Source organism: Pocillopora verrucosa, chromosome 9 (genome assembly GCF_036669915.1).
Source record: "Pocillopora verrucosa isolate sample1 chromosome 9, ASM3666991v2, whole genome shotgun sequence".
NCBI lineage: Eukaryota > Metazoa > Cnidaria > Anthozoa > Scleractinia > Pocilloporidae > Pocillopora > Pocillopora verrucosa.
The window spans coordinates 20,869,665-20,893,901 of NC_089320.1; the positions used below are offsets into that span (position 1 = coordinate 20,869,665).

Below are 24,237 nucleotides of genomic sequence, written 5' to 3' on the forward strand. Positions count from 1 at the left end.
TCGGGGGCCCCTAGAAAATCACCTGAGGCTCCAAACTCCGAAGTAAATCACCTTCAGTGCCAAGTAGACTTTATTAAAAAATAAACCGAATTTTTATGAGATTTCGGTGACATCAGTGGAAATGAGTTTCGTCATAGTATTCCTTTGGAATCTAGTAAGTGTCATCGGGGAGATACCCTCTTTCACTGAAAGCGGATATTACTGACCAGGGTCAACTAGCAAAGAAAATGGCGAAATTTCCTAGAAACTGACTCAAGGTTAATACCATCTTTATCACAATAGCAAATGATTCCTCAAAATGTCTTCCCCTTTATTGAGATTCTTATTTATTTACTTCCTTAGCGGTGTTCCACCTAAGAGGACCTCTCGTGGGTGCCTTGGCTTTTATTATTTGCTTGGACACTTTGCGTTCAATATTCCCAAACCAAATTTTCCCGAGGTGATGTAATATTACTTATTACCAAAAATAGGAATTTCTATAGTGTAGATGCAACGCTGTACACAAATTACAAGCTGTAATCCTGGTGTAAATAAATCATGCTTTCATCATTGAAATTATCAACTGTTCAAAACACGAAAAGATGCCTTTCTGTGCGACTGACTTTTGAAAAAACTGTAAAAATTTGGGGATTAAATCAATTTGAAGAACGTAGTGTTCGAGGAAGTTGAATAAGTGATGAGCTGTGGGAAGGTACTAGGGAACTTTGGCCACTAAATCAGGCGGAGGAAATTTGTCGCTTTTTACCGATCTAATTATAGTTTAAAGAACGAAGCCAGTGGTATGCTTAATCTACATAAAACAAGTTTCTTTCGGAAGAAGAACTGATCGCATCGCCGACATCTAAAACACGTTCTTCAATTCGCGTGGCAGATTTTGGCATCCCTTGTGAGTTCCTCTTTATTGTGTCACGTTCGATACCGGATATTTCTAGAAGCCTTTTTGATTGGCCTCAAAAACAATGAGATGGTATTTGAACCAATCAGAACACCGTTTTATGTTATGGTTTTTGTTATGGCGCGCCACAGATTGAACTTGTGATTAGGATGTTGCACTTAAACGATTACCTCACTTTTTTGTAGTCATATGCGTGTCACAAGCGAAGCCGTTCTTTGCTGGTCCGGGGAAAAGTACAACTGTCATTAAGTGAAGTCCTTCATTCGTTTGAGCAAGCAAGAAGGGAAGCATGTTAGACACATGCAGAGAAGGAAATTTTGAAGAAGTACGCCTCAGTGGAAAGCCATTTCAATGTAATCGTCGCGGTTGCGTCGCTTCAACGAACTTTTCGTGCAAAACTAACAAGTTCGAACTCCGCAGAAACACGAACGAAAGTGCAAGGTGGATGCACGTTCCAGAAAATATCGGTAAGGAAATGATTCCAAACACTGGCCGTCTCGTAGGATCGGGAGGTTTTGGAACTGTGTACGAGGCGTTTTTGGATGGTAAAAAACTGGCCGTTAAGAAAATGCATCGAAACATGAAAAACCCGCACGCACTGTATGAGAGTGTTCAAGCAGAGAAATTGGCTCTCCCCTTGAAACATCCTAACATTGTACGGACTCTGGCTGTTTTTGAGCTAGAAAATATGCAAGATGTGTGGATTCTCATGGAATTTGCTGGTAACAGGACATTACAGGCGATTATTGACGATGATCGAGAAGTTCTGGGTAGTTCTCGCCGATGGAATTATGTGCGTGACATTGCCTGCGCGCTAAAATTCGTCCACGAGAATAGTCTCGTACATTTGGACTTAAAACCTGCAAATGTTATCGTCGATCACCAAGATCTCTGCAAACTGGGTGATTTTGGATGTTGTCAGAGTATTGGATTAACTGCTAAGGACGAAACATTGCTTCCTCCGAGTCCCGCACCAAGCCCGAGAAGTTTACTGACTGGAACATTCGCGTACCGGGCACCGGAGTTGTTAAAAGGCGAACTTCCCAGCGAAAAAGCAGACATGTACTCACTTGGCATTTGCCTATGGCAGATGCTTTTCCGGGAACATCCCTATGGACTAGAAAGCCACTTTGTCGTTATTTTTGGAGTAGTTGCGCATCACTTAAGACCGTCGCTTGTTAATTTGCCGGCGTTGGCATCAACCGATTCAGACACGCCGGCTTATATTGAACTCATGAAGTTGATGTGGCATGCGAGCCCACTCTCCAGACCTACTGCCGAGGACGTTTTAAAAATTGTGGACGAAATGAAAACCATGTGACAATCTGGTTCAACACATGTCGAATTGTACGCTAGTGCACGTAGGACCTTGTTAGTTTGCACGTAGGCAAGCAACGAAGGTTGTAGAATTGTCACTTTGCATTTGCCACGACAGAATTAATTTTTTACGATTTTATTTCTTCAAAATTTCTCGGAATTGTTTCATTTCAACTAAAACGAAATTTTCACTTTTTTCTACCGGATGTTTTAAGAGAATCTAAAGGTCAAATTGTTGACCGGTTTCGTGTTGAAATTCCGTGTATGTATGTTGTTGTATTTTGTGGCTGCTGTCACGACGACGTATTTGCATAAATCTCATTTACGCTTCAATACAAAAGATCTACGCAGTTTCCATTCGTAGACGAAATTTGTGATTTTGTAGTCAATTCTCAAAGGAATCTAGGTTTTCTAAAGAAAGCTTACACAGATAAAAATGATAATTTATTACTGTATGTTTTAGTACTTTTGAGGCAAATTTCGACTTCCGTGACATGTAGCTGGAATTGGAAAATGGATCATTATTCGTAAAAGTGCTTTCTCATCCTGTAGAGTGAACTTTTTATAGATTGCACGTAAATTTAAGATAAATGTGTATTAGTTTCCAAGGAGATCCTATTTGTGAGATTTTGTAGTGAGCCGTAAAATTCATAACTATTATTTTCCCCTAGACATCATAATCCTTAGTAATTGTAAGGTTTTCCTGAATCTGAAAGTAATGTTTTTTTTAGGTTGCATAAGGTATTGTTGTCGTTTTTTTTCATGGTTTTGAACTTTCATAGTGCTTTTTCAAAAATTTCTATTCTTTGTATTAATCTTAACTTTATTTACAATTTTGGTACATTTTGTGAGCCAGACTGGTGCAAAAAATGTTTTTTAATTTTTTTATTTACATTTAGTGGAAACCAGTACTATAATCTTAATGCTTTAAAATAAAAATTGCACCGTGAAAAAAAATTTGAGCAATTTAGTGTCTACAATGTATCATGCAAGATGTAAATAGTATTGCAAATTCATGATTTGAAACCTAGATTGTTGAATAATTGTATATTGATACCAAACATGTATTATAAAATTTACAGATTTAGGAAAGTTTATTTATTAGTTAAAGGAAAAATTATTAATCAGATTATTATTCTAATAGAATCATCCACAATTTTCACAGCTTGATGAAAGCTAGTAGATAACTACAAAAAAGTCTGAGACTGAAATCAAAATATTGTTTGTACAGAGATCTGCATATTGTTGTAACTTAAGGTTGAACTGTACAAAATAAAACATATGCTAAAAGGAAACTTGAGATTTTGTGTACATATTACTGAACTTTACAGGTTTTACAATTCTGTTGTTCAGGGTTGTTTTGAAAAACAAGGTTGCTGGAAAATGCACCCTATATGAAGACCATTAATATCTTAAGATCTTGTCACTCTTGAAAGATGCAGAAAAATTGAATAATTTTGTGATGATTTCCAGACATGACCTGACAGACCTTTTGAAGGAAATGCTCTGTTGTCAGAAAAAAAAATAGAGCATTTATCAATTCCTTATCCATTCATCAATGAATAAATAGGTGAGTTGTAAGTAAAATATTTCCCTGAAAACATTCTCCTATTTTTCAATGTGTGTGATTTTATGCACAGTTTTGCTAATTTTTTTACTTGGGTTATAACCTACTTTCACGGTCCTATTTGAACAAAAATTTGGGGCTTTGAGGTCATGTTTATTGAAAATAAAAATAGTTGAACCTAAATCAGGGCAACACACTTTCTTCTGAAATATCATTGCTCTGGCTTATCCTTTCACAGACACGATTTTCACCAGAAAACGAACATGAACCAGTTGAGAGAATCAAACTGATTTGATAGAGTTTTGGTCATTTTCTTCTGTAATAGCTTTCATTGTTGCATGATGTGATCAGGATTAATTCTTTGCGATAAACTAATCGCAATATCAGCCTTGTCAATGATGTTCATTTTCTACATTAGCCCACATAGCATCAGGAAGTCTTTAGTATTCTGACCAAAAGCTGGAAAACTAGCAAAGAAGAAAAACCATTAAGCCAACACACAAGCTGAAAGTGGGAAGAATCAAGTGAGCAATTAGCTTTTGAAATTGGTACCGTAGAGTTTTCAAAAGGAAAGGGGTATTGTTTTGAATAAATTTGACTACATCCCTAACTTAAGAAAGCTGTCAATACCAGTCAACTTTTAGAAAATTTGTGACTGTTTTCCTTGTTTCTCAGATAACTGAACTCGTAAGTGCTTGATATGAATAGGAACTACATAAACATGTAAACGACCCTACGTGACCGCGAGTTCAGTTTTTAAATCAGGAAGAGAAAAATTAAAATAAGCCTAAACGAGTAGGGAATTACACGAAAGATCGGGAAAGTTACCCGTAGTTTCGGGCGAATACTCGCTCGTGCTCATTTGAAACTGGGACCTAACCTTACACTCAACAAACAAAATGGCGGAGGTAGAGGACGTCTCGGATGAGCAGCAACAAATCTCAGGTTCGCCTTGCGACGAAATCGATCCAGCAGAAATTTTTGAAAACCAGGGATGTTTGGGGGTTGAAATATTTCCTGCGGATGACAGAGGATCTGGCTCAGAGTTTGACTCTGAGCGCGAAGAGATTGTTGATTTGTCATCTGAGAATGAGCTTTCCGACAGTTTTCCATACGGGGTAACTCCGCCGAGAAATATAAGAAGGCGCAAAGAGAAGTCAAGAAGAGAAAAAGATAAAGTGATCTCTCTCCTTAAAAGTCCTGTAACTCGTCCATATGGATCTAATCCTTCGGAAAGAACAGAGCTGGACAGACGGAAAAAGCGGGGTTCTACTCAGCTGACAACTGAACGAGCCTTCCAGAGACAACTCAAGCGAGGCAGTGTTGATGTTGGGTTTGTCAGTGTTGAAAGTGGTGTCCATTCGTCAGACACTTCAAAGTCTTTAGATGTGCCCAGCATCAAGATCGAAACCTCAAGTCCATTCATGTCCTTGGACTGCGTTTGCGAAGATTCTTCCGATACTTCAGGCATATATATGCGTGCCAGCACTGTCACGGAATCTGGTGCCATTACTCGAAGAAACGCCGGAGGACACAAGAAAGCATCTCGCTCAGAATCTGATCCTCATAGTTCTTCTACATCTAAAAATTTTCTCAATCCCTATTGTCCAGAGGCGAGAATGGAGTTCTATAGAACATTTTCTCTTTTGATCAAACTATCATTGGCTCATAAACAGCAAGAAAGACAGTATGGAGTTGATAACAGTGCCCTTGAGAGGCAAAGTTCAGAAGAAAATAAAAAATGGCAAGTGGCATTGTCACAAGCACTTTGGCTTGAACTGCAGGCTTGGCATGCAAACCGAACCATGGCAGAACAAGATCAGTATTTAGTTCAAGCTCGTGCTAATGTGGAAGAGGTGCTAGATGAGATTATAAATTTTAAAGTTAAGAAACAAGATGGGGACAGTCTGACTTTGAATGAAGAAACTGAGAAAAACAATTGTGAAAAAAATCAAGATGCAAAAGAAGATTCTGGTGTTCTTGATACTGATGGAACTGCCTGTAGTACCAACGATGATTTGCCTACTTCAACACAGTCATCACATTCAGTTGATCCTTCAGTGCACAATTCTTATACAGCAGATCAAGAAAATTTTTTTCAGACTTTGGAGACATCTGACACAGAACATTGTGTAAATGAAAACAGTGAGCTTTCTTCTACTGAGACAGATAGCTTTAAAAATGACCTTGACAGAGATGCGCCAGATTACAAAGCTTTACGAAGCAGACTTTCACTAGATTTTAATCATAGAAACCAGAAACAGTGTCTCAGTGAAGCAAGAGAGGATTGTTTCTCAGATAAAACATACTGTCAGCTAAAAGCCGCCATAGATCAAGTTACAGAACTCTTTGACAAATTGGAAATGATTGAGCATCTTTATCCCACTCGTAAGAACCTTGGAGAGCAAAATGAAAAGTACACAAGCAAAGATTTCACAAGGAACTTTGAAACATTGTGCTTGTGGTTGAATGTAACCAGAGAATTATATCACAAGCTACATTCGATTGCTAAGTTTGTTGGTGTGAATCCAGAAGAGACAAAAGTTTGGCAAGATTGGTTAGATGTTGGTCTTGGAAGATTGGGTATGTATATATGTATGGTAGCTAAATTTTGTGCATGGGTTTCAGCTTTATTTTCCTTTGTTTTGGGTGTGTTAACCTCTTAACCTCCCAGTAGTGATTAACATATAATTTCTAAGTATAATATCCATACATTGTCAAGCAAGCACATAAAAAGAATAGCAGGTAATTTAGTGTAAACAACTGGGTTGAAAACGTAAATTAGCCACTGTAAAGGGTAAAAAAGCTGACGTTTTGAGCGTTAGCCCTTCGTCAGAGCGATTAGAGGAATTGTGGGTTGTGTGTGGATTTATATGTAGGAAGTGGAGCTACGCCATTGGTGGGAATGTGGTGACGAGAAAACAGGAATAAATTAGTTGAATGAAAAGCGCTCGTTGATTCCGTGGAGATTAAGGGTGCCGATTTGGAATATAAATTTTTGTTCTAGTGTTTTACGGCTTTCCGAACTGCCTAGATGTAAGGAAAGGTCTTCCATCAGTATCAAGAACACCAGAATCTCCTTTTGCATCTTGATTGTTTTCACAATTGTTTTTCTCAGTTTCTTCATTCAAAGTCTGACTGTCCCCATCTTGTTTCTTAACTTTAAAATTTATAACCTCATCTAGCACCTCTTCCACATTAGCACGAGCTTGAACTAAATACTGATCTTGTTCAAGCTTATCAGGTAGAAGCTGTTATCTTGATCTAACACAAATTTCTTTTACTAATTCAAGGCATTATGTAGAGGCTAGAAGGGAGAATTAACAATCAGATCTTGGGAGTTAAAGGGTTAATGGGAAATTTTGGGTTTGAAACACAAGAAATTACAATTTAGTCCAAAGTTAAAAAATTCAGCCACAACATGAATGTGTGTAATCCTTATTATCATAATTGCTCCAGTGCTTACAGAGATGCTCAAACTCTGATTGGTTGAGGATTGCATTTCATCTTACCATCATCACCTTGCACGAGGTGTTTATAGTACTGAGGCGCTAAATTTTAAAAAGGCTACCTTGCATTTTTTTTCATTGTTACAGAGGAAGTGATGTACACAATAGAGAAAATTCAATTCTTAAGAATGCAAAAGATGCTATAAGGTTTGGAGTAATACTTTTCAAAAGAAAGACATCATGGACTTTTTTATCAATTGAATCAAACAAACCTTTCAAATTCTAGTAGAAACTGGCTCTTTATCTTGCTCTGAGAAATCAAAACAATTAATGCCAAATGGTTTTAACATCAAAAAGAATTCACAACAGAATTTGAAAGCACCAATTAAGTAAATGTACTAACTTTTGTTTGGGGATTATTCAGCAATATCCACTTTGCCTTTAGCAAATAATTATTAAATGATGGCAAAACAAGTTAACCTTCCATTCACTAACATCAGTATCCTTATTCTCCCTACTCTTCTCTATACATTTCTCTGTAATTAGAAGGAGAATTTGTTTAAAAATCAAAGCTTCTAAGGTTGGCAATCATTTCCTTGATTCTCGTAACCACAAGAATGATTCAGTTAGTAGTATTACATTGCCTGCTGAGGTGTGAATAGTATTAGCTTACATGTATTAGTTTGTTAGTTTTTTAAATTCAGTGGAGTTTACTTTTGTATTTTTATTTATTTATTTATCTGGAAGTAATTTTTTGCAGATGATATGTGCCCAGCCTCTGACTTGCATCTTGATGACAATGAAACTTATTTTTCATTATCTGACGATGATAATGATGATGAGGAAGAGGAGGTTGAGAGCAATGAAGATGATGATGATGATGCTGATGATACTGAACAGAAAAATGGTACTGTTCCTTCGTCTCCAATGAGAACAATGTCATATGAGAGTCAGACAAGCACACCTTCACGGCCATCAAGAGCAAGTAGCAACTTGTCCAACTTCAAGTGGAGTTCAACATCAAGGTACAGACCATTTGTTGACCACAGTATCAAGAAGATGGGGTTGATAAAACTTGGGAAGAGATTAGGAGACATTCTGGACACTAGTATGATGAAGGCTAGACAAGCCCTGGTGCTTCCAAGCAACAAATGCCAGGACAATGAATGCCAGTGTTGTAACCCTGTTAAATTGGAGCACAGGAAGTGGTCTGTAAATCATTTGGATGCACTCATGAATGGAAAAGAAGAACCAATTCAACTGTTCAGCTGTAGCTGTCATCCTCATAGAAGAGCAATGCGCTGTGGGAATGAGAATTTTGATCATGGGATTTGGGTGGAGGAGTTCATTAAAGAAACTGGTCTGCCCTCCTTTCGATTATTGTACTTGTTTCTGGCACGAGTTCCATTAGACATCATCCATGAATGTTTGCGTCTGAGGCTGCAGCATCGGCCCAAGGGGGAGCCATCATCATTGAGTGTGAGACAGGTCAGACACAAGATTAGATATTTGGTTAAGTCATATTCTCTAAACATTAATCTATACACTGTTCTCTACATATTTCTTATGATAATGACAAGGAGAGTATGGGTAGCAATCAAGAACTTCTTTAGCTGGTGGTCATTTCCTTTTGTCTCATTTCTTTAATGTGTGATTCAGTGGGGATACTATAAAGAGAAATTAGATGAAAGTCATGTAAAAATAATTAATAATCGCTGATTTTTTCTTATAACTAGCTAAAATACAAAGGATAGGGATAGGAAAGCTGTGTATGTACTCATTTTTATATTTAAGGAGGGGTGGGGTTCTTGGTACTGGTTAGATTTTAACAAAATTTAATTTTGGTCTGACGTGTATTTGCTTGAAGGAACCAATACTTCTACAAACTTTGATTTGGTTTCTCGCCATAAAATTTTTTTTTAGCATGAAAAGATTCTGAATAATGCAACTTTTTTCATCCTTACCTCTTGTTTGTTTTTTGGTTGCTTTCACTGCATTTCCTCCTCCAGAATATTAACCATTCAGGGAAAAATATGATTTATGGAAAAAATTATTCTCAGCCACAGCACTCGGTGACTTTGTTATACACTCAGTCACTTTTTTTAAAAATTTTTTTTTGATACACAGCTTCTGCGAGAGTGTAAAGATGTGCTGTTAGGTGGTGTTCTTGTGAAAGACTATTACCTTGATCTTGTGGGTGGAATTTCAAACTCAGAAGACTTAAACAAGGAAAACACAGAAAGTGACATTGAAGGCTTTGAGCAGGATCTTCAGAGTTTGCTGCTGGTAATTTTTGGTTACTACCTTATCTCAACATGAAATTGAATCTGGGTTCATTATGAAACATGTATTATTATGTAAAGTCCATGGTTGTCTGCAGGCTAAGGGAATATAATTGACATAATTGGATCTTCTGTCCTATAAAAAATAAGGACAGGAAATTTTTCTAAACAAACATTTTGTATCACTTATCAGAATAAAGCGTGGAAGATTACACCTTGTTTTTCTCCATCACTGAGCTGAACACTGAAATTTCCATAAGTAATATTGACTGAGCTGAAATTTGAACAAGAGGTGGACATTTTTTTTTTCTTGGTAGCCTAGCAAGTCCAGTTACCAGGCTCACATAAAGAGTCTATTGATAAAGTCTACCAAATAGTTAACCATTTCCTCCTGAAAAACATCTATAAAATTGTTTACTGAGGGGTAAACACTGAGAGTCAGCACAAGCCCAGAAAATGCACAGCCTCTGCTTCATGTATAAACAAGGACATACTAATGAGTATCCACTTTATTGTGGGTGCAACCATCTTAATTTTAATAACATATGATCACTAAGTATGATAGATAAAATGTCAGTGAGAAAGAGAGGTATGCCACAGATGTTTTTCCACTTTTGTTAAGCTGTTCTTTATATCTTTTTCAATTAGGTTTATTTTGAGTATTTGCACAATGTCATCCACTTGGTCCAGAGGCTTCCTCAGGCATCCAAAGGACTAAAAAACATTCTTGAAGAAGAGTGGAGCTTTGTGAAGAAACATTGCCGCCATATTAGAGGAGGGGAAGTGGAAGGAGGAACAAGATTTTGGTATTGAAATAATTGCTGTGACAAGTCGACATAGCACCATAATTAATAATTGCACTGCAACACTAAAATTAAAAAAACTGTTTATATACATGTTGGAGAAAGATGCAAAAACCTATCAAGAGTGTGGGTGGGCCAAAGGAAATAATATATCTTCATGATGATTTGAGCCCTAGTCAGTTAAGTTGTTGAGTTTTTCTACTCTACCATTGTGGTCATGTAATTGGTTTACAGTGTTCTCCATTGCAGGTGATCAGAGGTTAAACTTACCACCTAAACTTGCTTGAAATTCTTGAAAATTCAACAAGTAAAAGGGTTGTTCTATTGGCTTGAAAATTTCTCTTACCTGGCATGCTTGAAATAACAGAATACAATGGGTTTAAGATCCTGAATATGGCAAGGATCGGTAATGTTGAAAGCATCAGCAGAGATACAGAATGAGTGCAACCAGCATTTTATGAACACTATTACACAGTATAAGTGCTCTTTGAGAAATCATTGTGATTTTGGGAATTATGAATGATCATTACTTTTAATTCTGTTGATTATTTTTTCCTCTTTTCAGTGTCATGGCTTCAGGACTGCTTGAGTCAACTGGTGACTTTCTAGAGTCTGAGTTGGATCAGAGTTGCTCAGATCTTCACAACAACACTGATCATGGTGAAGATCTCAGGTACAGTTTATAGTGTTGGATTACAGATGGCTTAAAATCAATGATGAAATTTAACAAAACAACTGGAATTGTGCCAACCACTGCAATTGTAAATATTACAAAAATTGCTAGGCACCCAAGGTAAATCAGTGGCAAAATGCAACTTAGTGTCAGTGAGACTTGGCTGTGAAATAGCTGGAACTTGAAAATATTACAGATTAAAATTAGCAAAAACTGTCTGTTAAAATATTTTTCAAGTCCTATCATGATCATCATGCCATTTTAGTAAGATGCTGTGTATAAGCAGTGATGGCTAGGCTTTTAATGCAGGGGAAACAGTGATACTTTTTATCATAAGCTACTGGTATTTTGCTGCTGAGACTGTAGTAAGCTCTGACAATGTGATACACTTAGCCTGTGTGTCAGAGTTTTTTTATAATCATGTTATGTTCTGTCTCTACAGGAGGAAAGTGCTTGAAGCTTGCAGAGGTTTTAAACTTTTGTTTAATGAAGCGAGAGAAAGGGCCTCTAAAGCCCTTGGTTTCACCAAGAAACTCCAGAATGACCTTGAAAATGCTGCAAAGTTCAGCATTGACGTACCCATGAATGAGCTTTTGATGAGGCTAGAAGCTAGTGGACATGTTCAGGTAATGAAGAAATAACCTTTACAATTTCAATGTGCGAACTAATTTCTCATTACTGGGATACCTGTGATAGCTCAGTCATAAAATGCCTTTGTTTTTTTGTCATCGTTTTTTTTTTTTTTTTTTTTTTTTTTTCCTCCGCCACAAAATGGAAAAATTGCGCAATAGTACCCAGTGGTCATTGGGCCCTCAACACCATGACAACTGACTGTGATCCAATGAGGGTGAAGGTGTTCACATGCTGATCACGTGTTATCTTGATGATGATTGACGTTGTCATGCACGGACAGGTCCGGGTCACATGACGAGCACAAGATTTTTGCTTAGGAAACTCTTTTGTCGGTCGTTTTATATTTCAACGTGTTTGGATTATGATCACCTGAAGCATTATAGTGCAAATGCTCGAAATACTTACAGACGCATACAAAAGTCGTATTGTTCGCGGCCAATCCACACTAAAAGATGTTATTGAGCGGTAATTTTGGACTGGATTGAGTCGCGAACTGTGTATCCGTTGTAGTTTCTGGTGATTTCTGCCGTTTTAAGCTTGCTTTACCATCACTGTTATTCACATCATCTACTTTTATTACGTTGGTAAAATCTGTACAGACATCAAACAAACCAACTCGCGCACAAAGTAAGAAGACTATATTGAAGGCTTGAAATTATTTTACGATCGGTTTTCATCAAGAAATGGGCCAGGAATTTTCCACAATAGTGCAAATAATCGTGAAGACTGATCGAGGAAAAGCGATTGCGTGACACTCGGTAAGCTGTGAGATGACATGTTATTATTTACCAGACGTAAAAACTCTTCAGATTCTCAGTCTGCATTTTGTACCCACTCTGCAGTCTATATTTTGTATCCGATCTGCTGTCTGCATTTTGTACTAATAGGTATCTGTGGCACCAATACAGTGTATTTTTGGTTACATTTATTCGCACAACACACATAATCTACCACAAAATACCTGTGTGTGAGGTAATTCGACGTTTTCGTTCTTTTCCACGTTAATACTCTTCTTTCCTTTTGTAAGAATGTAGAACACAAGTAATCCACCCACCCTACAAAAAATATTTCAGTATACTAATCCGACACCTGTAGTATCACTACACTTGATTCCAAGGATCCAGTACCATCCAGGTATCCCAGTTACCCTGCTCACAGGGTCTAGTTACAATCAAATTTAAATGTAAGTGTACTACATAATATATAATATACTTTTCAGGTCATAGTTAGACACACAGCTGGACTTTTTATGTTTGTGCCAAAAACAATGGTGAAGAAAAAATGGTTAGTTCAGTCAAATATTAATTTTTAGACCCCTAAGAGTGATTAGCTTCTAATTTGTCTCTACAACATCACCCCTGCATCCCGCATTAAAGTTATGAGAAAAAAGAAAAAGGTTACCAACTAAAAGCAGCTCTTTCTTGTTAAGCAAATTCTCCTTGTCAGTGTCATGAGAAATGTAAAAAGAACCGTATGGAGAATATGCATACTGATGTTATGGTGCAAAGCATTGCCTAAAGATGAGTGGTTACTGTGTTGTTGTTCTGATTGATGAGCCTTTAAGCAGGGATAGTCTAAAAGGAATACCTCCTAGGGCAGTTCACAAATAGATGGGCCTATGAAAGGGTTGGGGAGGGTTGATGTGTCAAATTTAAACTCTAGTTTGACGTCATCCTTTTGTTTCAATGTTACTACAGTCAAATTATCCACCTGTTGAATTCTTGCTGTGTTCATGAAGAACATGGTGATCAAGTTGTTTCGGATGGTTCTGGATATCTCCTCATTTTGCCACCGTGTGCCTTAGAGAATGGAAATGATGTGCCTGTAACATGGAATGGCAAGACGGTTGTGGTGAGCCCAACCATGGATACTGCTATTAGTTTAGCAGACATACAGGTACGTTGTCATCCTCTGTTCTTCAGCTATCCCTCAGCACTTCAGGCTGCAATGGTTTGGGTCACTGTTGCACACAGAAAATAATTTAACCACAAAGTTTTTGTGCAAGTTTCTAAGTAGGTAATCATGTAGAAAGCTGTCACAAGTTTACTATTTACATTGTAACCATTCAACTCTCATGAGTGACCAAGACAGAATTTCTCCTTACAACATCAAAACAAAATCAAACAGGCAAGTTATGGGAATAAAGAAAAATATGAATTAGGGAGATTATTAGTTGAACTAATGCTAAATTCTCTAAACTCACATCATATGATTTGCTTAACAGACAGTAAGGAGAATTACTAATGAGATCATGGGAGTGAAAGGGTTCATGGACAGTTATTGTAGTCTCAGTACTAACAAAATAATATAAAACCTGTTATCCTGCTATGGAATTGCTTTTCGTGAAAATATCCTGTATATCCACGGGTGGTATTTACTTGCATCCACCAGTAGATGTCATGCCTGACATTAAAGCCAATTTAACCATCTTTACAACATACATGTACTAAAAACAGCACTTTTCCTTAACTTTTTTTTTTTTCAGGTTGGAGGTATGATTTTGGTGGTACAGAATTCCAAAGACTTGGATGAGCAGCGTGAAGTATTTCTTGACAGCATGAGTTATTCTGTCAGCATTGTAAAGCAAAGGACATCCAGTCATCAAGCTATTGCAGAAGCACTTGATGAATTGCAGGTAGGACATAATGGCAATCTACAATTATAATATACATGTAACTGATCCAACGGTGGTACCTGTGGTTACCACAAGTGACATGAAATATCACCAAGAAAGAAAACTAACACACCTTAGAGAACTGTTTTTTCTCTTTTTGGTGTTAGTTCTAACAGAAATCTTTATAAGGATCAGGATTTATCAGTTCTGTTGAATTAACCCTGAAACTCGCAGAAGTAATTAAAATGTAACTTCTTCCCATAATATCCAAACATTATCCAGCAAAAAAGTAATGAGAAGCTCAAAGAAGTTATTACCTTGATCTAAAACCACATTGTTTATAACTAGTTTACAGGGAAATGTGTTACAGCTAGAGGGGAAAATTAACTCCCAGATCTTGGAAGCTAAAGAGTTATGGTTATATCCCTTTCAGGAAGCCTGTCTGAGTCTCCGTGAGAAAATTGTTAGTGCTGTTGAAAGAGTTGATGAGAACTTGGATCTTGATAGCATGTTTGAAATGGAAGAGACAGAGAAGGCCATGGTTTATCACACCTACACAGAAACTATGCACCTGTGTTACAATGTTGGTTTTGAGGTACATATAACTTGCTTATCATGTCAACACCTGAATTTGCCTTTTGCAGTTACATACTCCTGAAGTGTTTGGTATTTGTACATTTGTTTTGCAATTATTAGCTTTGATGCTCGAATGATAGACAAGTCACCTTACTCCAAGTTTATACCGTAATTACATAACTTTGAAATAAACACGAGTTTTGAAATTGCATTTCAAGTATCAAAAAGAGGTGGCACGTTTAGTATTTGGAGAGAGAAAGGACACTCTTGGGCAAAAAATGCTGAATTTTTCCAAGCAATGGATGAAGTTTGTAATGTCAAAGTGTGAGAGAGGAAGAGGCACAAGACCAAGGTATGGTAGTTAAAAAAAAGAATAAAAAAAAGGTAAACAATTCTTAAGTCTACCCTTTTGGACAGAGTGGATTATCTTGCGTTTTAAATTTCAGCTGTGTCGTTCAGTTCATTTATTTTTTAATATAAATTTAAATGTTTCTTTATAGATGGGCAAACCAAGGTCTTGACTTTCTTACAGTAGCATGTGATCCCAAGACATTGAACACTTTATCAGAGTCTGCATTCCAGGTATGAATTGAAAATACATACTTCTCGTTCATGGGATATCTTGTAAACTTTGCGAAGATCAATTAGGCTTCTTCCAGATTTGTTGTCTCTGCTATGATCGTATTAAATCTTTTTTGAACTGACATTTTCTTTACAATTTGCTCTTGAAGGAATTGAAGAAAACGATCAACGGTTGTATTTGTCACGTGATTGGAAGTGCAGAGAGCTGCAGTGGGGTCGCAAGTCCAGGTACACATTTCTAAAATATGGATTGCTTTTGACTAATAATTAAAAAAAGAGAGAGATTATTTTATAATTATCCGCTGAAGGCTTCTGTTAATTACTAGCTTCTTAGCCAGCAGTGTAGACGTCTTATTTGGACGAGTTAACGGTACAAGCTCACGATCGTTTATACGACCGGCCATGTTTGATTTAGAGTAAGATTGGACGGTGGGGGAATGGGGTAGGGAAAGGCAAAAAGAAGTAATTTCTATTGCCCCACCCCCTCCCCTCTCCTTCCCTTTGATCGTGGCACAGCCCATTGAGAAAAATTTCATTCTTTCCCCTTGCCTTCCACCGTTGTAAAGATCAAAGATGGCAGCTATAACTTTCATCAAGAAAATATTGTGCACTCGCTCACCAAAACTACTAGCTTCTGTGACTGTGGCAGCGACTATATTTTCATCCAACACATAAAATGCAGCCTGTGCGACCAAGTGCCCCCCCCCTCCCCCCACCCTACAGAACTTTTTAGCTCTCTAACTCCAAGTTGTACTCCTCAGCTGCGCTACGCAAATAGCCGACTTATGTTCCTCCTAGCTCTTGAGATTTTTAACCACTTAATTTTTATTTGGAATATCATGCCCTTCTTTGTGCATTGCACCGAAAAGATTACCTTTACTCAATCCTGTAAGTGGAACTCCAAATGCGAATTTATTGTTGTATCCCAAGTTGAACGAGGTATCTTTTATACCAAACGTAATACTTGCTATGTTGCTCTCTCCCCCCCCCCCCAGCATACAGATCTCAGAGTCCAGCTTGCCCATCCCCAGTGTTTGGCAGAAGTGGTTCCACAGGAGGACTTCTGAGACCTCTGTCATGGCCGGCAGGAAAGCCTTCCAAATCCCCAGGAGACCCGGCGGATTCTGATGAAAATCAGTCCACGCGACGGCAGCTGTCAGATCCTCTGGCCAAGCCACAGTTCCAGAGTCTAGCAACAGACGTTAATGGTTAGAAACTTTTACAATTATTGAGTCATGTCTTAAACCCTCAACTCCCATAATTCTGCCTTCTAGGTTCTAAAAGAATTCGGTTCTGTATCTGGATAATACTCCCGAGCTGATATTTTTGTCTTTTGTTTTCACCTTTGTACTGGAGAATATATTTATTGGGTAATTTTTGATTGAATGTCAAGAGTAATCTGGGATTGCTGTGATTTTCTTTTACTTAGCTCTGTAATTGGTCCGGAAAACTCGCGCCACCGTTATAGCCAATCAGATTTAAAACTTATGGAACTTGTATTTTCCCGCACTTCAGGCAGTTTGATTGGTTTTTATTTGAGTTCTCATTGGCTCCTTGTGCTATTTTCCACTCTTTTGATTGGCCGTTGTCATTACTATTGTTTTTCTTAAACAACACTCAGTCGAAATACTCTCTATTGGCAGATGTTACATGTTAATACTTACTGGGAGTTAAAGAAGGAGACCTGTCAATGCAATTCGTACATGAAGGTCTCAATGGGATTGACCGTTAGCCGTAAACAGCCAAAAGCTTTAGCCAGTAGGAGTGAAAATTTACAAATTTTTAGTCGTAAAAAAAAGGTTAACGGTAAACAGTTTTCCTTCCGCAATGTGTCAATTTGGGCTAACTCCTAACTGTAAATTGGCCAAAATTTCAACCGTTAGTTGTAAAAACCATCATCTCATTGAGACCCTCTTACGCGCTGCTACAAGATTTCCTGAAAATTTCTTTTTCTTTAGGGAACGATGGTGAAGGCGAAAATGAAGAAGAAGGTGAAAAGGATGGCATTAAACATAAGGATAGCTTTGTGGCAGAGCCAGGCGCACCCCGGTTAGAAAAAGTTCGTCACTCCTTGAATAAACTGGAAAGGAAGAGAAACGATTATCTATATGAAAAGCATGTGATTGGGCGAGTGAGCAACAGACGCCGTGATATAGTCAAGGAACTGGCTTGCATTTCCAGCAGAAAAGTGCCATTTAAGTGGCAGCGAGGAAATAAAATAGGTACAGTTATGATTAAAAACTCTCAGGCTTTCTTGTGTTGTTAAAGTCCAGTTTCAGCTGTTTACAGTAGCAAGACTTATTTTCGTGGGAAAGAAACTCAAAGAAATATATTGAGTCACCTACTATCAGTAAAGAACCCCTCCTCTCCACTCTTGTTTCGTGGAAATAGCTGAATGAACGGAAATGGAACTGCCACAAAATCTATGTACCATTTGGTTCTCCTTTGCAAGGAGCCAGTGGCAAAATTTACTGTGTTAACCTCCTGAAGCGCGGGAAAACGTTAGTGCCCAAGTGCCAGGTCGGAATCTGATTGGTTGGGACTAATCACGGAGCGTTAATGAAATATTACTTTGCAGGATTAGTTTCGAGATTCACTTTAAATCGCTCCACTCTGTGGAATTGAAGACTTACAAGCTATGTTTGTATCACGTTTTGCCTCGTAGGTGAAGGTCAGTTTGGAAAAGTGTACGCTTGTGTTAATCTGGATACAGGTGAAATGATGGCTGTGAAGCAGGTTAGAGATCAATGCTAAGAATGTTTAAGCGTGCCATACTTTTATTGATAAAATTTCATGGTTAGGAGGAAAGTGAAGATGGTAAATTTTTAGCGTAGTCGTCGAAAAAAGAAAATCGTTTTTTGTTAGGCCTTGAGCGTTCTACACTTGCGACAAAACGAATGATAACTCTCTTAATTTCTTTGTGGTTAAGATCAAACCTTTTTCTCTAAGGTTAAGTGTGATCTCCTTCTTATTGTGTCTTCGATGAATTTTTTTTGAAACTTGTAGAAGAAACCGTTAATTTTATTTTTTTTCTACAGATCAAATTTCAGCCGAACGATCATGGTGAAATACGGGATTTAGCGGATGAAATTAAGAACTTTGAAGGAATACGACATGAAAGTCTGGTGAAGTACTATGGTGTTGAACTTCATCGGGTGAGCTTACACACAATTTTCGTTTAAACTAAATCAAGATTCGACGCGACAACACAGCGGTCATACGTTTACGCATGTGCTAGCTTTGTAATCACGAAGTCACTAGGTAGAGTGTTTTCCGTCTGTAAGAACTAACTTGTCCCAGACGAGTCATATTACAAACAGTCACACAAGCCAGTAAGTCACGGTGTTTTAGAAGCGTATAACTTTCTTGGTAAAGTTCAAAACAGAATAGTATCGATAGGCTACCTGTCCTTAAATAAGCTTTCTGTTCGAAAAGTCTTGGGTTTCCTTTTCCCTACTTATGTTTCCTTCTACAGATTTTTATGAACGTTTCAATTTTCTTTCGCCTGTTTTGCGAGGCAGCGTTGTTTCTTATGTTATCCTTTAAAAATGTGCGCGAGAAATTGGCGCGCGGCCGGCCAAAATTGATCTTCCCGCGCGTGCCAGACATTTTACCGCTGTGTTGTTCCCGACTGGTTTGTAGGACTTTTCCTGAAGCTTACCTTCATAATTTTACATATACCAGGTTGCTCTTTGGCTAAGTTAGTGTAGTTTTATCATTTCCGTCTCATAATTTACAGCATGGAGCTCTCAAGCTGTTCATGGCGTGAACGAAAAGCGAAAGGAAACGGATTAAACGCAGTGAACTCACAATAAGGAAAAAGAGAGAAAACAAATTTTACGGTCGAAAAATGAAAGAAAATTAGTAGTTATGGGTAGTGTCGTTAAATGTTTGTGGTGCCAGCTGCATGAGCTACTTAGGTGGAACAGTACCTGGAAAGTAAGAGCTATACGTTTGCTTGGAATTGTGCTTTTCAGGACGAGATGTTCATCTTTATGGAATACTGTGCGGACGGCACTATATCAGACGTTGCCAAACTTGGCCTCCCAGAAACAATGATCAGAGTGTATGCTTACCAGATTCTTGTTGCCGTCAGCGTGCTTCACGAAAAGGGTATTGTGCACAGAGATGTCAAAGGTAGGTTTCACTGCATCTTGGAAATTAACTGATACGTTTTGGTAGGCAATATAGGAAGACAACCCATTGCTACAGTACTACAGTGTTGCTGCTCCTCTTGGAAGGAATACTGGCGTATGCAGGTTACATTTCTGAGCGGAGAAAAACTGTACGAGACAAATGCTATGAACAACTAAAATTAGGAATGTGGCTGAGTTTTTGGTAATTGTTTAGGCTTGTTAGATTATCTTGAAATCCTTGTGCGAGTCTTGTGAGCCTTGGTTTATCATGTGCTCCAAGACTACACATTTATTTTTACCTTTTGAGAGACTGTTGTAATAGTGCTTAATTCTTTTACGATAATCATCATCGCTGGTCGTTTTTGTCCTTGCTTAGAGTCCTCAACGGGAATGTTTTTTAGGTTTTAGTTCTCGAAGATTGGTTGTTTTGTAAGTACTTTGTTGTTCATTTCGAATGTCTCGTGAAATTGTATTGGGTTAGTGTTCCAAAAATATGTTTACTCTGCCAAGGTCAGTTGTCCTGTAAGCTCGAACATGCCTACCGATAGGATACGCAATAGCATGTTCTTGGGGCTGAAAACTGCCTGGACGATGAGCTGCCACTCCAAACAGCGCTGAAAGTATACACTCAAAGCACACGCAAGAACGCCTCAAATGAAGGGCACATGGAATTACGAAGCATGCGCATATGCAAAACCGCTGACTACCAGAGAACGCTGATGTTCTTTGTTGTTAACTCCCTTAAATCGCATTAATAAAGAGAGAGTCTCAGAAAGTGAGTAAAAGTTCCTGATCAGACTCCTGGTGCCTCCGTTTGCGCGAGTGACTCAAGCTAGTTAACGCCAATAATCCAACACAAGGATGGCAAGGCTGACAGTATTTTTGAAGGTAGAACGCAAATAAGGAATAGAGTGTCGCGTCTCCTGCGATCATTTTCTCGCGCTGCCTTGCGTAAATTGTATCTAAGGGTATTGCGTTTCAATAATTTATGCTACAACTTACTGCATATGCCATACCAATTTTTTTTCCGTTAATCATTTTAGGTGCCAACATATTTGTCTCGTCTGATGGTGTTCTCAAGTTGGGGGACTTTGGTTCCTCTATTAAGTTAAAGAATCCTCTGCAGACAATCTATGGGGAGATAAGCAACATACGAGGAACAGTGGGTGAGTTAGAAGTCATTTACCTCACATAAAGCATTCTATTTTACTTGGTTTGCTTTTTATTGTAATCGTTTGAGATATGCTAAAGCCATCAGTGACAAATGTGTTCGCGTTGCTATGGGCATTTTCGAAAATAAAACAATACATTTGTTTCAGCTTACATGGCACCTGAGGTGATAACACTGGATAAAGGAGCAGGGTACGGAAGAGCGGCAGACATCTGGAGCATCGGATGTGTAGTGGTTGAGATGGCAACAGGAAAGGTTGGTATTGAGAGAGGGTGATGGGATGATGGCCTTTACGGCAAATGGTGAAAATTTTGGTTATTTTACGACCAACGGTTAACCCAAAATGACGCAAAATGACACATTGCGGAAAGAAAAAATTCTCACGGTTAACTTTTTTAACGACTAACGGTTAAAACTTGTCAATTTTTACGACCACCGGCGAAATTGTTTGGCTGTTTTACGACCAACGGTGAACCCACTGAGACCTCTTATTGATCTAAAACAGCACTTTCACTCCAGGAGGTTACTAACAAGCGACTTCTCCCTACAAACTCCATACGTTGTACAGCAAACAGGTTATGAGAAGAGACACACGTATCTCCCATTGAGTGTTAGCCTAATATAAAACCGAATTGTCTTCATTTATTACCAGGGATTTAGTCAGCAGCTACAAAGACAAATACAAATCATACACTATACCTCTCAACTAAGTTATTTGCTGAATCTTGTCCTCAGATTATTATTATTTTTTTTAATGTATAGCCTCCATGGCCCGATTGCGATAACAACTTTGTGATCATGTTCAAAGTTGGCGAAGGAGCCACGCCTGCTATCCCTGAGAGTTTAAGTGAAGAGGGACAGGATTTTCTGCTCTGTTGTTTTCTGCATGATCCTTATGAACGGCACACGGCCAGTCAGTTAATGGACCATTCGTTTGTCAAGGTAGATCTCTAAAGGTATCGCGTACAAGTTGTATTTCAAGCAATAGATATCTGACCCCTTGATGATAGATGATTAATTGATCCGCACGTGTAAATGGCAATTTTAGTAATTGCAGAAAGTAAAACTTGGCCCGAAAAAGAATGAAGACTTCGAGTCTCCGGTTACTCGGATCCCACCGTATCTTGGACTTCTTGGTTTCTCGAACCATCTGTTCTCTCGACTTCCACAGTACACCGAACTCTCGGTTTTTCTAGCCCCACGGTATCTCGGACCCTCTGTTATCTCGAGCTCCATAGTACTCCGAACACTCGGTTTTTTTAACCCTACGCTATCTCGTACCCTCTGTTATCTCGAGCTCCACAGTACTCCAAACACTCGGTTTTTCTACCCCACGGTATCTCGAACCCTCTGTTATCTCGAGCTCCACAGTACTCCGAACACTCGATTTTTTTAGCCCTACGGTATCTCGAACCCTCTGATATCTCGAGCCCCACAGTACTCCGAACACTCGGTTTTTCTAGCCATACGGTAGCTCAAACCCTCTGTTATCTGGAGCCCCTTCATATCCCAGATTCACGGTATCTCGATCCTCTGATCATTCCAAACCTATCAGTATCTGAACCAGGCTAATCCCTAGCCTTAGGGTATCTCAAACTATTTGAAGCCCTTCTTTATCGCAAACCCGTTCCGGATCAATATCAGTATCTGGGCATCCCCCGTTCGAATCTAGAACCGCTTGTTATTCCGTGCCTGGGTAGTTCGAACCCCTCGGTGTCACGAACTTCTGGTTTATGAAACCACTCTTTTTGTATGTCCTCTCCGTATTCATCTCCTTTCCCATCAAGACCAGTATTGTTTGATTCATTAGAGTTGTGGAACCAGTATTTGGAAATTAGTTAGTACTAAGATTCAAGTCTCGTACCTTTTCAGTTACGTACCATTCGAATAGCGGTTTACTCAAAGCACACACTTTCATAATTGTTACTGTTTTTTCTCCGCAGTGCTGTTAAAGTTTCGCACAGATTGGAGCTACTGAAGTGCTAGTGGAAACGTTCTGAACGAATTTGTTCAAGTACTACCGACTTGGCAGTAATTTAATTCGTGGCTAAAGAATCATCGGAGGACTGATACTCGATCCGCAAAGATCAGAGTTTGTCAAAGCTTGCGGGTCTCGCCCTTATAGTTGCTAAGCAACTGTGAACTATAGCGTTAAACCTATCAGACAACGATCGGAGAACTCGTCAGTACTTATACTAGAGTTTGATTGGTTTGTTAGAATTGGATATTCTCCGTGAACATAAAGAAGGCTAGGAAAAACGAGGCTAATTGTCCCGAGTGAAGAGTTAAAAAATAAACTAAATTATCACTTAAGTTAATTAAAATTATATCCATTTAGATTTGTATTAAAACAATGACTTTGTCCAGGCTAATCCGGATAAATTTGAAAACGAAGATTTTCCCTCGTAAACAAAGACATATTTTCCTGTCATCCTATTGTTTTTGTACCATTTTGTGTACTGAGCGCCTTAATGGAGAAAACTGAACCCGGTTTTAAATTTATCTGGACTAGTACAGACAGGGTTGAACAGTGTGTGAAAATATGGCAATGGATGTACGTTGCTATGAAGTATATTTGAAGAAAATCGCGCATGTTGTTTCGATGTAAACTCTGGAAGTAATTGTTTTCGCTGTTAATAATTTTTTGATTGCAAGAATGAAAATATGATACTTTTAAGCGGTGCAAGTGTTCAAATAGATTGGTAAAACCTCACCTGTCGTTTCAAATATCTAAACAAACTGCTCTTGAATTTATTCAATTTTCACTGCATGGAATACTGAAGAATTTACATTAGAATTTATTGTGAAGTGTGGACTGAGAATAATAAACCATTAAAATGGTGAATTACAGTGTTAGTAGATATCACACAAACTGAATAACCAGCGCATCAAAAGATAACTTTATCGCTGACAGTATTGGATGTATTATAGTTTAGTTGGTATGTGCGTTATGATTGGTCAATTTAGCGGGCCGTACTTTATTGTACCGCCCGCTAAATTCAAATGTTTGTTGATTAAAATCTTCCCCTGAATTTGAACCCAGAGTTAAAATAGTCTTACTGACATCATTTTCTCGATTCGTACTGTAAGTTATGGAACCTTGTTTTTTTCCGGTCGGGGAAAAGCTCGGTCTTTAACTTACAGGGACTGTGAATTCTCGCTCTAGGGTATGTGATGGAAATTAGGGATAACTTTCTTCGAAGAGGGAAATAAACAAAATTACGCCAACTGGTGTAGGTTTTAGAGGCATATTGAAGGTTGAATAAATTCTCCGCTTCGGACGCATATCAAACTGCAAGAATTTTTGAATTGTGCACTGACGTTCAGTCGCCCATTACGTTCTGCTGGTTATAAGGACTAAATTATCAAAAGTATTTAATTTTGCTGCCCCGCCTTTCCCCTCCCCCCTCTCCTCCCGCTCACACCCCTTACTCGTTCAACCCATTTGGCATCGAGCATACCGTTTTCCTACATTTGCTGTATACCGAGACTATTGATAGATAGGGTTGACTAAACAAAGTAAATTCGGTACTGAAATC

At 38.4% G+C, this 24,237-nt stretch overlaps 2 protein-coding genes and 1 long non-coding RNA gene across 4 annotated transcripts; 2 read left to right on the forward strand and 1 right to left on the reverse strand.

Annotated features, from left to right (window-relative positions):
• The first annotated feature begins 1,065 nt into the window (after positions 1 to 1,065).
• On the forward strand, positions 1,066 to 3,512 carry LOC131777073 (serine/threonine-protein kinase mos-like). The gene has a single exon (XM_059093290.2). It carries the CDS (start codon positions 1,185 to 1,187, stop codon positions 2,214 to 2,216), a length of 1,032 nt encoding a protein of 343 aa, XP_058949273.2. The 5' UTR covers positions 1,066 to 1,184; the 3' UTR covers positions 2,217 to 3,512.
• Positions 3,513 to 4,681: 1,169 nt separating this feature from the next.
• Positions 4,682 to 23,975, forward strand: LOC131777037 (mitogen-activated protein kinase kinase kinase 4). Of its 2 annotated transcripts, none has more exons than XM_059093251.2 (22): positions 4,682 to 6,362; positions 7,989 to 8,716; positions 9,356 to 9,514; positions 10,159 to 10,316; positions 10,879 to 10,986; positions 11,429 to 11,612; positions 12,839 to 12,903; positions 13,317 to 13,515; positions 14,105 to 14,254; positions 14,667 to 14,828; positions 15,028 to 15,161; positions 15,310 to 15,391; positions 15,541 to 15,619; positions 16,387 to 16,599; positions 17,350 to 17,613; positions 18,057 to 18,127; positions 18,430 to 18,546; positions 19,369 to 19,528; positions 20,571 to 20,693; positions 20,847 to 20,953; positions 21,461 to 21,654; positions 22,642 to 23,975. In XM_059093251.2, the coding sequence occupies exons 1-21, from the start codon at positions 5,204 to 5,206 to the stop codon at positions 21,650 to 21,652; spliced, it is 4,614 nt and encodes a 1,537-aa protein (XP_058949234.2). In that variant the 5' UTR covers positions 4,682 to 5,203; the 3' UTR covers positions 21,653 to 21,654; positions 22,642 to 23,975. The 2 variants fall into 2 exon arrangements, with proteins under 2 accessions (XP_058949234.2, XP_058949232.2); XM_059093249.2 differs by having other exon boundaries at positions 21,461 to 21,640.
• Positions 14,208 to 19,874, reverse strand: LOC136283270 (uncharacterized). Its single transcript, XR_010718682.1, has 4 exons — positions 19,468 to 19,874; positions 16,266 to 16,580; positions 15,413 to 15,651; positions 14,208 to 14,272 (listed from the first exon to the last, which is right to left on the reverse strand). It is a non-coding gene; the product is annotated as an uncharacterized lncRNA (long non-coding RNA).
• Positions 23,976 to 24,237: the final 262 nt, after the last annotated feature.